This window comes from Protobothrops mucrosquamatus, unplaced genomic scaffold (assembly GCF_001527695.2).
Source record: "Protobothrops mucrosquamatus isolate PMUCROS unplaced genomic scaffold, P.Mucros_1.0 scaffold898, whole genome shotgun sequence".
In the NCBI taxonomy this organism is placed as follows: domain Eukaryota; kingdom Metazoa; phylum Chordata; class Lepidosauria; order Squamata; family Viperidae; genus Protobothrops; species Protobothrops mucrosquamatus.
This window is the reverse complement of record NW_015387150.1, coordinates 146,447-161,990: the sequence shown is the minus strand read 5'-3', so window position 1 is coordinate 161,990 and position 15,544 is coordinate 146,447. Positions and strand designations below refer to the sequence as shown.

Below are 15,544 nucleotides of genomic sequence, written 5' to 3'. Positions count from 1 at the left end.
CAATGTTTCAGTCCTTACCCTCCATTTGCAAAGCCTTTTGCTGCAAATCTCGTCCAGGCCTCTGTTTGCAGTAGCTGCAGAAGAAGTGGGCCTGCAGTGGCCACGCAGGCTCCTGCTGGACAGGGCTGTTGGTGCCGCCACCGTGAGGGGAGATGGTGGAAAAAATAAGACATCCCCTGAAAATAAGACCTAATGCCTCTTTTGGAGGCAAAAAAATATAAGGCAGGGTCTTATTCTCGGAGAAACACGGTATGCATATTCAGTTTTCAGCAGGACTATGAAAAAAATTTTCTTCATAAATATTCCATGATATGACTCTAGTTTAAATACATCTGTCATCAATTCTTGTTCTTTTAAAAAAGTGACTATCTTTGCGAGTGTTAAATGACAGATTATTAATTCATAAGATTCTATTGAGCGGCATTCCAGTTCTAATTTTTATATTCAACCTTCTTTCCCCTTTACTTTTAGTTGGGCAAAATTAATCCATTGAGATTTGATAATACTACATTTCACAGAAAATACACTAATTTCTTTCTTTTTCTCCCTCCTCCCCTCAAAAAATCCCCCAGTGATAGAATTGATAGAAGGAACAGTAGCAATTAAATAATTTACACACATTCAATCTTTGTATCATTTCTAAATAAATATGTTTGCTTTCCCTGTTACATGTCAAACATAGAAACAAACTACTTTTAATCTTTTAATGACACATAGATGTGTCAGGTTAGGAAATAATCTGTTGCATTCCTATTTAAATACCGTAAATGGTTCCATTCTCATTTTTCAGACTGTAAAGGCTGGATGTAAGTATGAACAAAAGGCTGATAAAATGATGAGGGCAGCTGCTAAAGATGTGCATAGATTACGAGGGCAGACCCAAAAAGAGCCTCTAGAGGTGCAATCATTCAGGTAGGAAAAATATATCCTTTTTTCTTCGCATATCTTTCCTTTGTGCACCCTTTTGAAATATGTTCTGCTTTATGTAGATTCACTTTTCAATTCATTATCATTAATATCTGAAACAAAGTAATCATTTGCATCAGTTTCATCTTCTGATGAATTATGTTTGGCATTTTATAACAAGCATATCCTTTTCTGGCAGTGGCCTGGCACGGTTTCAACACTTAAATTGCTTTCATTGAAATAACTTACATGCAAATGCTTCACAGTGCAAATGAAAATGATCAGGCTTTGCTAAAATACTTATTTATTGTTCTGGTTAACAGTCAGATTTATGATACTGAAATTGTTGTGTTTCACTTTTAAATTATTGTCTCCAAAAGACCAAAACAATAAATATCATATCTTGCTATGTAAAAAATTAGAATTTTGAGGCCCCTTTAAAATTTAATAGCATCTAACTTTCAATAATTGCATCATATTATTGGAATAAGAGAAGTTGTAAACAAGGAAGTCAGGTGAAAATGACATGCATAAAATATATGGATAACTATGATACCATGTGTTTAATAATTACAGTAATTATAATGCCATAGTGATCTGTAAGCCTTATGCTGTAACGCATGTATCATTATCAAGATTACATGATATTCTCCTTTTTTATTCAGAGTTGTTTTAAAGTCCAAGTGATATTGTGAAATTGTACATTGTTAAAGATAGTAGATTTTATTGTCAGATTTTGACTGCTGAAACCTTAATTACAATAATAACTGATGTTTTTGTTATTTGTAGAGAGAAGATGGCATTTTTCACGCGACCTAGGATAAATATCCCAGCTCTATCAGCAGATGATGTTTAATGTCTATTTAAGTATTTTGTTCTTAAAACCACTTCCGAACAGTATATGTCATTCACTGAAGTTTATTTATATCATATTATCACTGTTAGTACATTGATGGCTTTATCAGTTCTAGGGCCAGATTTTTAGCTTTCTTTCTTTTTCATTGCAAATGCCAGCATTAAAATTACACTATCTTATAGTTTGTATATTTAGCTATGTATTTTTGAAAGATTTTTTAAAAATGAAACAGTATAGCTCAAAATTCCATTTAAATAATATTTACATGTTGACATTTTGTACAGCTTTGCTTTTTTTTAAAGACAGGCTTTGCTGCAATAAATTTTGAATTTGAAAATCTGACATACAATTCTAAAAACAGAACCCCAACTCTTATATAACTAGGTTTTGCTAATTCAAATATTTTTATATCAAATAAAGGATAAAAGAAGCCATTTCAAGAGTTAAAAATGAGTGTTCTGTGAGCTGCAAAACTCTTCCATTTCCATCTAGGTCATAAAAATGGGTGTGAAGTTTAAATGCCTACTGCACTTTAATCTGGAGATTGTTACTTCATTTCATTATGCCGTTATCCTGTAAGAGTTCCCAAAGCCCTCTGAATCCTGTGTTAAAAAGAGAGTTGCAGGAAACATTCATCCCTGGCTATATATTTGGCTTGAAAAAATATCAAGAGCCAGCAGCTATTTAAAAAAAGCTATATCTGTCTTTAAGTTATTTGTATTTCTTTTAATAAATAATCCTCATATAATCATGCCAGTTTACAATGAGCAGCAACCAAAAGGAGTTTCTAAAAACAAATCCTTTCTAGTAATTTTATCTTAATATCTACAAATGCTTTCTGTGTTTGTTTTTTAAAAACTAATTTAAATATAGCAAGTTCTCCCCATTCTTCAATGAGGGAGTATTTAATCAGAAAGGGTTTTCTCTGATTACTATTGAGAGCATCTGTTTGGATATCGAAAACAACATCCTAGAAGGAAACAGCAGCAAACCACTGTCTTGCTCCTGCTGAGATAACTACACGGACAGTTTCCAGAAGCATTTTACCTTAACTAAACAGCCTACAACAACACCTTGATTTAAAAACCTGTAATCATGTTTGTAACCCAGTTAATCACATTGCTTGTAGTTTTTGTATATTTTTTTCCAGTTTGTTTACTTTAATAATTGTGTTAGGGTTTTGTTTTGTTTTTGTGCACACCTAAGGACTTTGCTCTGCACTTTCATTTTTATATGCCCATCTTTAAATATACAGTATGCACTTGTACACATGCATAGTTGTAGAGATAGACATGGTTAGGTTATGGAACTAGGTGTCGACTCACTGTGAGATGCATATGAGTGCCAGTTTGGTCTAGTTTTAAGGCGCCAGGCTAGAAACCAGGAGACTGTGAGTTCTAGTCCTGCCTTAGGCATGAAAGCTGGCCTGGTGACTTTCGGCCGATCACTCTTGCTCAGCCCAAATCATAGGCTTGTTGTGGAGAAAATAGGAAGAGGAGAAGGAGTGACAGATATATTTGCTGCCTTGAGTTATTTATAAAAACAATAAATGCATGATAAAAAATTAATAATACCGTTTCTAGGCACTTCAGGGGGAAAACAATAAAAAACCCCGAATGTGTTCTTATTTTTAATAATTAGTAACTGCTGATTATCAATTTTAAGGACTTCAATCCAGAAAAAACAATATGTGAGGAAAGTCAGGAGGATAGAAGCTGATTTTTCCATCCTTTCTTCTTCAAGCAGAATCTGGTATTGTTTTAAAAATTGGGCTGATGCACAATCCAAGAATGAGAATTTAGTTGCAGAAAATACTTGTCAGGCGGTTGTTTTTTTTTGTAATATCCCTTTTTTTCTGCCCTGTAAATCATAGCCTACTTACTTTAGGAGAGTATCTCAATCCCCGAAATAGATGTTTGCCAAGGATTTTATTGGAGGATGGGAGAAAGAACATCTTATACCAGGGGTAGGCAATCTTGGCTCTTTTATGACTCGTGGACTTCAACTCCCAGAATTCCTGAGCCAGCCATGCTGGCTCAGGAATTCTGGGAGTTGAAGTCCACGAGTCATAAAAGAGCCAAGATTGCCTACCTCTGTCTTATATTAACAACCATCCACTTCTCTACATCTAAGGTCTATTTTGTTTTTCATATAGTATTTGAAGAAATGTTAATACATTCCAATTTGATTGCTTGAGACAGAGATAAGAATGTGTGAGAATCCAAGATCTATATGGAGTTGGCTCTCTTTGGAATATAATTGAAATATCTTCATATCTTCCTACAATAGCCCACATCTTACATTAACCCATGTCTCTAATTGTTGACAATTTAAGAACAGAGAGTGATGGACACTGGAATACAAAGGCCTTAAAGGTCCACAAACCAAGATGCACCTTCAAGAGTAAAGTTGACAAGTGGTTTAAAACTCGATTTTTCCTGAGTTGTATATATATATTTTCATGTATAAACACTGGAATAAGCAACCACTAAACAATTGAATTTATATATTTTAAATTTTGTTAGGATTAACATTAAAATTGTTATAGATAGAACTTAACCTACCTGATCTTTGTGTCTTTTGTATGCATATATAGATAATTAAATTATATCAGTTCATATAAAGATACGGATAAATATGGATCTTCAGATCCATGCAATGATGGAAACCAGCAACTGTGATTGAGAACAATGTTTGTTTTTTTAAAAAGACTTGTTTTTCTTGAGAGTTTATTCTGCACATATTTAAGAACTTTAGTTGTTTTTCACCAGTAGTTTCCACATGTTCTTCAAAATTGATTCTTACTGGATTTCAATGGTTTATACATGGATTGAAACAAACAAGCAAAGAAAATACAGTTTCACAACTTTAAAACATAATGGCCTGAGGTTTATATTGCAAATGTATTTTTGCAGCCTTCCCTGACCTGAGAGCTATCTAGGTATGCAGACTTTAACTCTCAGAATTCTTGGCAATAGTCATATTTGGTGGAGGGGGGGGGTCGTTATGGGAAATGAAAGTTAGCCAGGCCAAAGCAAGATATATTATTGGGTTAATTAATGGATATGAATTTAGTGTCTTAAAAAGAGATGAAGACTATTACTTCACTTTTAAAAAAATCTGAATAGAAGAATACTCCTGCTGGATCAAGCCAATATCCCACCTAGCTCAACATTCTATGTTAACCAGGGGTCTTCAAACTTGGCCCTTTTATGATTTGTGGACTTCAACTCCCAGAATTCCTCAGCCATGTACACTGGCTGAGGAATTCTGGGAGTTGAAGTCCACAAGTCATAAAAGGGCCAAGTTTGAAGACCCCTGATGTTAACAGTGTCCAACCAGAATGAGTAAAAAAGGGAGTAAAACTGAATAGGAGAACAATAGCTTTTTATCCTCCATGGCTTCCTTGCAGCTGGCAGTGAAAGCATGCTGCCTGTGATCCTGGAAGTAAGAAAAGGCCTTAAAAATAGCAGTTGACAGCCTGTTCTTCCATGCAGTTGACTGGTCCTGTAGCCAAATTATGACCATTATTGTACTAGATGTTGTAGCTTCTGATTAACTATGTATTGTGTGAAGTTAATTATGTCCCATCAGGTTGTTACTGACACTTAGTGATGACACTGAGAGATTTTCTTCATAAACTGTATAAAGTAGTACATTTATTATACCAGAATGTTCCTACATTTAGATATGCTGGATAATCCCGAGAGCTAACATTTTGTGAGAAAGAGAGACAAAAAAAATTAAATCCACAATTTCTATACAATGAGTAATTTTCATCAGTTTCTTTTATATCTTATTAGTGTGTAGTGCAGGGGTAGGCAATCTTGGCTCTTTTATGACTCGTGGACTTCAACTCCCAGAATTCCTGAGCCAGCATGGCTGGCTCAGGAATTCTGGGAGTTGAAGTCCACGAGTCATAAAAGAGCCAAGGTTGCCTACCCCTGGTCTAGTGGTTGTTCCCCAACTAGCCTTTGCTTCAAAACTTTTAAAAAATTCCTAGCTCCGTAATTTCTTAAGTGTAGGAAAATTATTCTAGTATCCTAATCATTTTCATTGTTCTTTTTGATATATGCATATAATATTATGTTGACATTTTTGCTTTTCATGGAGATATGGGCAGGAAATATATACCACAGTTCAACATTCATCTACAAGTAAAGGAGCACTGAATTGTTAGAAGAGATTATCATCAGTAAACAGCCAGTTTGGTCTGGTAGTTAAGGCACCAGGCTAGAAAGCAGAAGACTGTGAGTTCTAATCCTTCCTCAGCCATGAAAGCCTGCTGGGTGACTTTGGGCCAGTCACTCTTTCTCAGCCCAAATCACCTCAAAAAGTTCTTGTTGCAGAGAGAATAGGAAGAGAAAGGTATATTGGATATGTTTGCCACTTTGAATTATTTGTAAAATAAACCCAGGATATAAATAAATTACAAATACAAATAAATTACAAATACAATCAATGAACACCTCTATTCTTTGAATTACATTAAAGGGCACGTGATCTGTCGCAACTTTTTTCCCCTTGCCGGAGCTGGGGTGGGTGCGGCTTCCACATGACGCATCCGCCCCATGGGCCAGCAGTTTGACACTCCTGAAATAATAGCTTTAGTATTGTGACTTGGTTTATGGCTCTGTAATAATATTATAGTATGCTCATTGGGGGAGTGCTAAAGTATGGGCTATAATACTTGCACATTTCCCAAAAGTTCTTTGAAATACCTTACACTGTAAGGACAGCAACAAGGACAGATCTCTTGCACTGAAGAAGAGTATACAAATTCTGATTGTGAGCAGACATATGTGGGAATTTCAGCAGTATTGAATTCAAAGCAATCAATCAGAATAGAACTGGAAGGGACCTTGGAGGTCTTTTAGTCCAATCCTCTGCTCAGGCAGGAAACCCTATACCATTTTAGACAGGTGACTGTCCAGTCTCTTCTTAAAAACCTCCAGTGGAGTGCCCATGATTTCTGAAGGCAAGCTGGTTAATTGACACTGGTTAATTGTCCTCACTGTTAGGAAGTTTCTCCTTAATTCCAGGTTGCTTCTCTCCTTGATTAGTTTCCATTCATGGTTTCTTGTCCTGCCCTCTGGTGCTTTGGAAAATAAGTTGATCTCTTCCTCTTTGTGGCAACCTCTCAAATAGTGGAATACTGCTATCATGTCCACTCAAACATTACTATTTTATTCTCTATGTGCCACTCATCAGCATTGTGAAAAGACGTGCAAATTCCTTACACGTTTTCTTACAAGTATCTGCCCCCAGCCCGTCAAAAATTGCAGTGCAAGGATTCTGTAGGTGCAAACCCATAAATGGGTTCTTCTCATCCCTGTTGGGAACCCTGATAGGAAAACAATCCAATATTATGACAAATGTCTCTTTTCATCCCGTCACAATTGCATTGTGCTTTGAGAATGCTCTGGAGGTGATTGGAGCAGTAAATGTTTGACTCTACCATGAGAGTGAACCCATCTACGTCAGCGGTTCTCAACCTATGGGTCGCGACCCCATTTGGGGTCGATCGACCATTTCACGGGGGTCGCCAAGGAAGGCTGTCCGCCATTTTTTTCCCCTTTTCCGGCGGGTGCCTTACCTCCCTTGAGCTGGGCCAGCTGGTGGTCGGCCTGCTCCGTCTCTGCCGCTTGCCAGCTACGCCTCGGCCGGCGCAGGGGGCGGAACCACGCATGCGTGGTGCTCCCGGGCAGGGAAAGTCCTCGACTTATGACCGGTTGGGTAGTCCTCGGCTTACGACCGGTTTAGTCCTCGACTTATGACCGGTTGGGGGTCGCGGCATTAAAAAGGTTGAGAACCACTGATCTACGTCAAGCGGTAGATGCTGGACAGCTGCGAGTCTCCTGGCTATTGTTTCCTGCAACACTTCGTTGTTTCGCACGGTTTGTCCTGCGCTTCCCAGACAATCGTTTCGTCTCGTCCATTATCCTTTCCCGTAATTAATTTGCAGTCTAAGTCGTTCCTTTATCCAAAATTTCGTCCTTCGCTACAGGCGGCCACGAAGCCTCCCAAAAGGAAAGCTCGTCGAATGGCAAGAAACAATTCCGACGCGATTCAATAGGGGGAGCCCGAAGGCGCGTGGAGGGAGTCACGCCGCGCTTTCTCTCTCGGATCCTCTCTCTCGCCTTTGCGTCAACAGCGAGTTCTGGTTCCGGTTTCGGCTGCGGCTACCTTGTGGCTCGCGAGAATGGCAATGCCAGCGGCGGAATGGATAGAGCGGCTGCAGCGGCAGGTCAGAGACTTCCCCAGGCTAGATCGGGCGCGGTTTCGGGGAAGAAAATGGGGGCAGCTTGGAAGAGGAGGCAAGCCGGGGACGGTCCTGGCTCTTCTCTGTAGAGGCGCCGGAGCCCTTTTTCTCTCTCTGGCGGGTTGCTGGGCTTCCCGCTGCGGACGCGTGGCAAGGCTGGAGCTTTCGCGGGAAAGCGTTGGGCTTTTCTCCTTTGTCTCTTCAGAGTCTCCCTTCGGTTTTTTCAGAAACGATGCGTTTCTTTAATATGCTTCGCGGGGCTGTGAGATGAGTTTTCTAAAGCAGAGGACTGCTCTTTGCTCCCCTGCTCGACTCCGTTGTGCAAGGCAAAGAGGAGAGGTGGCTTAGTCCAGGGGTAGTCAACCTTGGCTCTTTTATGACTCGTGGACTTCAACTCCCAGAATTCCTGAGCCAGCTAAGCTGGCTCAGGAATTCTGGGAGTTGAAGTCCACGAGTCATAAAAGAGCCAAGGTTGACTACCCCTGGCTTAGTCAGTGGGGAATAGCGAAGACGGGCTTTAGTTAAAGCATTTTAAATTTTGCCATTTTGTCAATGGCAACTAAGTTCCCTCTTAATTGGGAAAAAGAAAGCTTCCCGAGAAATCCATCTCCCCTCTTTATCTTTTAGCCTCGACTTTCTGTCTCTTTTGTAGACAACTTTTACAATTTCCACTTAGGTGTGACTTCTGCTGATCTCATCGCTGATATTTACTGCCCAAAACATTAAATAAGCTAGTTCTTTTATGGGACGGATTTAGTTCTTTCATGAAAAGATGTATGGTAAAAACTAGAGGTGTTACACACACCTATCAATTTGTCCTTAGTTTTTACCAATCTATGGTAAGGTTGGCATTTCCCGACAGCAAAGGAAAGGATGTCAGAAGTTAAATTATTCTGCATTTGATTATCATAAACTGAATGGCATAATTCTCTCTTTGTAATAAAATATGTTTCCCTCTTTCCTGTTTTGCTTTTCTCCTTTTCTTTTCTTTTTATATTAAAGCAATAAAATATTACATATAAATTTCTGCCTTTCCAGCAATCACCAAGGAAGCCAAAATAATTACTATCAAGACTGAAAAATAATGAGGTGGATAGCAGCTTATACATTTAATAAATAAAATAAAAACTATAAAAATGAAATGAGAAAAGTTATGACATGTTAAGACATCTCTCGCAATGACCTTTTCACATTAAGGTGACAGTTGTTAGCAGTTTCTTTCTTTGCCATGTGGCCATTGTATTTATTCTTTCAAACACATCAGTGCACTCACATTTTCTTATAATTTTTACTATATAAATAAGGGAGAAGATTAGTTATTTCCATAATTTGTGACATGAAAGCTTGATTAAAAATTGCACATTTTAATATCAGAAACCTACTTCAAAAAGCTATTTATTCCTTTCAGTAGGCTTAGTAGTAGATTGATATTTAAAACCTGAAGATGTAAAAAGATACAGATTAATAGATGACTGAAATCAGCAATGTTAATTTACTATGTATGCTTTCCTAAGGTATTTAGCGTTCCATACATGATGAAATAAGAGTGGTATCACTTATTTAATTGTAGGAAATAAACTGTAGCATTAAAAAAATCATTGTTACTTTTTAGGAAAGAGAAATCAAGTTTTTGACTGCTGAAATAGATCATTTGAAAAACTACGGATGCTTGGGAGCTTCACCAACTTTGGAAGAATTGCGGGAAGAAAATGCAAAATTAAAATATCGCTTAAATATCCTACAAAAGGTATGGTTTTGAACTTTTTGGACAGCAAGCATTATGAATAAGGAAAATGGATATTTCTACAGATCTGAAAGAATCACTTTTATTTTTATGAAAATCATGAGCACGTGTACTTCTAAGCTGCTTCTAGGTTTCCAGAACTAAAGGGATCACTGTGTCAATACTTACTAAATTGAAAATAGAAGACATTGCATCTGGAAGTGTTTAGCGCACAGTAGTAACATAAAAAACTGATGGCAGAAAAGGACCCAGTGGTCCATCAAGTCTGCTCTCTGTGTTTTTTGTTTGTTTGTTTAAAGATAAGAAACTTATCTTAATTAAATTGGGACAAAATTGAAAGCCACTGAAGACAATTATCACATCCAGAAGAGAAAATAAAAGTAGAAAGGTTGTGGGAAAAGAGTTGCAGTGGAAAAACCTACATTTCCAGAACTGCAAGGAATTTTTTTCTTGATGTACAATGGATATAAAAAGTCTACACACCCTTGTTAAAATGCCAGCTTTTTGAGATGTAAAAAATCAGATCAAGATAAATCACTTCAGAATTTTTTCTACCTTTAATATAACATATATACTGTATAATTCAATTGAAAAACAAACTGAAAACTTTTAGGGGGGAAAATAACAAAACTATAATAATGTGGCTGCATAAAGATACACACCCATAAACTGATACTTTGTAGAAGCACCTTTTGAATTTATGACAACATTTAGTCTTTGGGGTAGGAGCCTATCAGCATGGCACATCTTGCCTTGGGAATCCTTGTCCACTCTTCTTTGCAAAAAGCACTCCAAATCTGTCAGATTGTGAGGCATCTCCTGTGCACAGTCCTCTTTAGGTTATCCCACAGATTTTCAATTGGATACAGGACAGGGCTCTGGCTGGGCCATTCCAAAATTTTGATCATCTTCTGGTGAAGCTATTTTTTTGTTCATTTGGAGGTATGCTTTGGGTCATTAGTACAGAGTACAGAGAAGAGCAACAAAGATGATTAGGGGACTGGAGGCTAAAACATATGAAGAACGGTTGCTGGAATTGGATATGTCTAGTTTAACGAAGAGAAGGACGAGGGGGGACATGATAGCAATGTTCCAATATCTCAGGGGCTGCCAAAAGAAGAGGGAGTCAAGCTATTCTCCAAAGCGCCTGAGGGCAGGACAAGAAGCAACGGATGGAAACTAATCAAGGAGAGAAGCAACCTAGAACTAAGGAGAAACTTCCTGACGGTTAGAACAATTAACCAATGGAACAAACTGCTTCCAGAAGCGGTGAATGCTCCAACACTGGAAGTTTTTAAGAAGAGACTGGACAGCCATCTGTCCGAAATGCTGTATGGTTTCCTGCCTGAGCAGGGGGTTGGACTCGATGATCTCCAAGGTCTCTTCCAACTTTATTATTGTTGTTGTTGTTATCATCATCATCATCATCGTCATGTGGAAAGATGAAATTCCTCTTTATCTCAGCCTTTTAGCAGAGACCTGAAGATTTTGTGCCAAAATTGACCAATATTTGGAACTGCTCATAATTCCTTTCACCTTGATTAAAACTCGAGTTCTAGCTAAAGAAAAGCAGCCCCAGAGCATAATGCTGCCACCTCCATTTTTCATTGTAGAGGCTATATTTGGTGATGGGCAGTGTTGTTTTTGTGCCAAACATACTTTTTGGAATTATGGCCAAAAAGTTCAACCTTGATCTCATCAGACCATAATACATTTCCCCACATGCTTTAGTCAGACGTCATGTAGGTTTTGGCAAAATGTAGCTGGGCTTGGTTATTTTTTCATCTTGCCACCCTACCTAACAGCCCAGATATATGCAGAATACAGGAGATTATTGTCATATGTGGTACACAACCAGTACTTGCCAGAAATTTTGCAGCTCCTTTAAAGTTGCTCTAGGCCTCTTGATAGCTTCTCGGACCAGTTTTCTTTCTTTTTTCATCAATTTTGGAGGAGCATCCAGTTTTTGGTAATGTCATAGTTGTGCCATATTTTTTCCACTTGTTGATGATTGTGTGCCATGCTATAGCCAATGCCTTGGAAATTTTTTATGCCCTTCTCCTGACTGATACCTTCCAGCAATGAGATCCCTTAGATCAAGGGTGTCAAACTGCCGGTCCACGGGCCGGACTTATCGCGACGAAACCGTGCCCACCCCATTGCTGGCAATGGGGGGAAAGTTCCGATACGTCACAAGTTTGACATGTCTGCCTTAGATGCTTTCTAAGTTCTTTGCAGACCATGGCTTTTGCTGCAAGAGGCAACTGAATAAATGTCAGAAACATTCTAATAGAACAGCTCAACTTTATATATGCTTCATCAGAGGCACTCTAATTGATGGTACTATTTTGAATGTGATTGGTTAATTCTGAACACAGCTATGTCCCTACTTATAAGAGGGTGAACACACTTATGCAACCACGTTATTGTATGTTTTTTATTGTTATCCCCTCCCCAAAGGTTTCAGTTTGTTTTTTAATTGAATTGTACTGCTATATTAAGGATGTAAAAAATTCTGAAGTGATTTATCTTGGTCTGATTTTTTTACATCTCAAAAACCTGGCATTGTAACGGGTGTGTGGATAGATTTTTTTTATATTCACTGTATGTTGCTATTCTGGAAATGCACTTACAGTATAAGGGTTTTGTCAAATAAAAGGGGGACAGGTTGCAAGTATATGCACATGTACACACTCACACAAACACACAAAGAGTTGGATAGAACTAGATATGGACAAACATCCAGATTTGTCAGGATTGTCTTTAAGAGGTGTGACACATCATGTAGCAATTGAACTTTTTCATTCTTTCTAATTCAGAAACAAATGTATATATACATGACCATCTAATTCAAACCATTTGTGGAATTCTAATTTGAAAAGATGGGAAATTAATAAATAGGACTTTCTTATGTTTATACTTTGAAATTGCATTTTGAATTCTTAGCTCCATGGAACATGTATTCTTATCTATTTGAATTCATTGTTAAGTAATTTTATTTTGTATTCCTATTTAGAGCCTTCACGAGGAACGACATAGAGAAAAATCATTCAAAGGCATGATTAATATCAATCACAGGATTCAAGAAATTTTTAAGGCAGCTATCAAAGCTGCATATCCTGATTTAGAAAACCCACCATTGGCAGTAACACCAAGTCAACAGTCCAGGTTTGGTGATTACCAGTGTAACAGTGCTATGAGCATATCTCAGGTAATTGATAGTGTGTGTACTTTTCATATCTCTTTACTGCTGCATCTCAAACAGATAAGATTATGACAACATACAAATGATCTGCTTTTATTAGTTCTTTTTCCATAGACCTGCCATATATTATTAAACCTTTGAACTGTGGCAATGCTTTGTAAACAACTTGAAAAATATTAAATGGAGAAAGTGTAGTAATGTGAATGGCACTGTATAGTGATGTTGTTTTGGACTTCAGGACTTCTCAAAATTTGGTTTGGTAATTATATAGCCAAAACCCCAAATATTTCAGTGGGATCTGTCAAGCTGTTTGCATGTATTTATTTTAACTATTCCTACATCTTCTTTTCTTGTGCAATTTAAAGCAGATAACTTAGTAATAATATAAACTGAAAGGAAAACAAAAGTGTTGAAAGGATAAGATTAGCAATCTAGCAATTAACAAAAAAGTAAAAGTAGCAGTAATAAAAATTAAAATCTTTTAGGCCAAAGGTTTTAAATGTTGTAGTGAAAGATCAGCAAAGATGTGCAACACAAATCTTTCTGGGAATCAAGGATCATATTTATTGTTCCAAATAAATGTGGGTATGACTTCTGTAAGAGGATTTATATGGATGATTTATTTATATAATAAATATGTTTCTAAATGAACTGTTTTTTTCCCCTTCCATTCTTGGTCTGAAAATTTCTATGAGCAGTGTGTTGTACAATGCAAAATACTTAAACATGTACATTTTAATGCTGTAATAAATAGCAATATTAATTTTCACATATATATAACTATTGTGATATTGCTTTTGGGAGTAAGTAATATTAAGCAAAGAGCAAGGAAAAAAAATCTAAAGAGCAGTAAACTAAAGAAATTAAGGCACAAGTTAAGAAAGAAAAAAGAAACATAGCTAAACATAGTTGACACAAAGGTCACTTACTATATTCCTTTCTATATTTTCTGTTCTTGCAAATCATGCTTCCCTTCATACCTCCATACATCAAATTATTTTGTTCTTTTAACTTCTCAATTCTTTTAAAATTTCATAAATGTCATCCAGTCATTACTATTTTCTTAGTAATTCAATTTTATTTCTTTTTAGTATTTCCCTTTTTTTTCATCCCATTAACTTTTTGTTCATAAATTTGGGATTTGATAGTCATTCATCTCTGTTGATCAAATGACCTCAGGATAATTATTTCATACTAGTCTCACATTTATATTCAACACACATTCATCCTTGATCTTATCTTTTCTAATTTTACCACATGTGCTTCTTAAAGCCACTATTCATTCTACATACTTTTATGTTTCTCTAATGCAGTGTTTCTCAACCTTGACAATTTTAAGGCATGTGGACTTCAACTCCCAGAATTCCACAGCCAGCATTGCTGGCTGTGGAATTCTGGTAGTTGAAGTCCACATGCCTTAAAATTGTCAAGGTTGAGAAACACTGCTCTAATGCCCAACATTCCATAACAAACTGTGTGGAAGCAGCTGATTTATACTTACTTACATCCTTTGACAAACATTCCTTGCAAACATTCAGTCCCCGCTAATTGTATTCTATATCCTAACATTTATCCACTTATATATAAATATATATGATCTCGGACATTTTCTACTTATGTATAGCTTACAAGTATTCACTCAGTTTTCCTTTTTAAAGACAACAGTGATCTTTGATAAATTAATGTGTGTATCCATGCTTGTCTTTGCATCATAAAACTCTGCTTAAATTTGCTGAAAACAACTCAGGTTCTTAGTTAATATCATAGTTTTGTCAGCATACAAAAGTACACGCATACTGACATTTCTTACCAACATAGTTGTGATATCATCACAAGCATACATTGTAAACCTTTCCATAATTACACAACTAAGGAGACACCACATCTCTCTCTCTTAATGCTCATTCTCATCTCTTTTACTCTTTGAAATAGCATGACAGGTTGTATGTTGAAATGCAAGAAGAATAAATAGTGAAGAACATGCATGCATGCATGAATGAAAAGAAATGTGTCTATGAGAGTAGAGACAAATAAAAGGTATAATAGATTTGAGTAAACGTAGTCTGGTCTAATATATGCAGGAAAATGAAGGGGCAGGTTTAATTTTAAATTCAAGGGTCTAAACATATTGTATATAAGAAAATACACATGGGATGGGATAGGATAGAATGGAATGGAATAGAATAGAATAGAATTCTTTTATTGGGCAAGTCTGATTGGACACACAAGGAATTTGTCTCCGGTGCATAAGCTTCCAGTGTACATACAAACAACAAAGTGATGTCAAAAATTATAAATCATATTTACAGTCATAAATCATAAGATATAACAAGTGATAAATCATAAGATACCAATAGGAAAGGGATAGTACTACCAATAGCAGTAGGAAAGATGAGAAGATAAGAAAGATGAAGAAGATGAGAAGTGTAATAGCAATACAGCCCTCCTACATGGGTAAATATTTTTAGGCATAAGACAGTGCTGTGGAAGTTAGTGTTTAGCAGAGTGATGGCATGGGGGGGGGGGGACTATCTTTGTGTCTGGTTGTTTTGGCATGCAATGCCTTATAGC

General features: G+C 36.9%; 2 protein-coding genes across 2 annotated transcripts in view; both read left to right on the top strand.

Annotated features, from left to right (window-relative positions):
* WWC1 (WW and C2 domain containing 1) overlaps positions 1–1,974 on the top strand; it is a 39,705-nt gene extending 37,731 nt beyond the window's left edge. The window contains exons 21-22 of the mRNA XM_015819333.1: positions 791–912; positions 1,696–1,974. Of these exons, the coding sequence (XP_015674819.1) occupies positions 791–912; positions 1,696–1,762 (189 nt within the window). The 3' untranslated portion in view covers positions 1,763–1,974. The remainder of the gene's footprint in view (positions 1–790; positions 913–1,695) is intronic.
* Positions 1,975–7,930: 5,956 nt separating this feature from the next.
* RARS (arginyl-tRNA synthetase) overlaps positions 7,931–15,544 on the top strand; it is a 21,497-nt gene continuing 13,883 nt past the window's right edge. Inside the window, exons 1-3 of the mRNA XM_015819331.1 lie at positions 7,931–8,009; positions 9,637–9,771; positions 12,785–12,979. Of these exons, the coding sequence (XP_015674817.1) occupies positions 7,965–8,009; positions 9,637–9,771; positions 12,785–12,979 (375 nt within the window). The 5' untranslated portion in view covers positions 7,931–7,964. The remainder of the gene's footprint in view (positions 8,010–9,636; positions 9,772–12,784; positions 12,980–15,544) is intronic.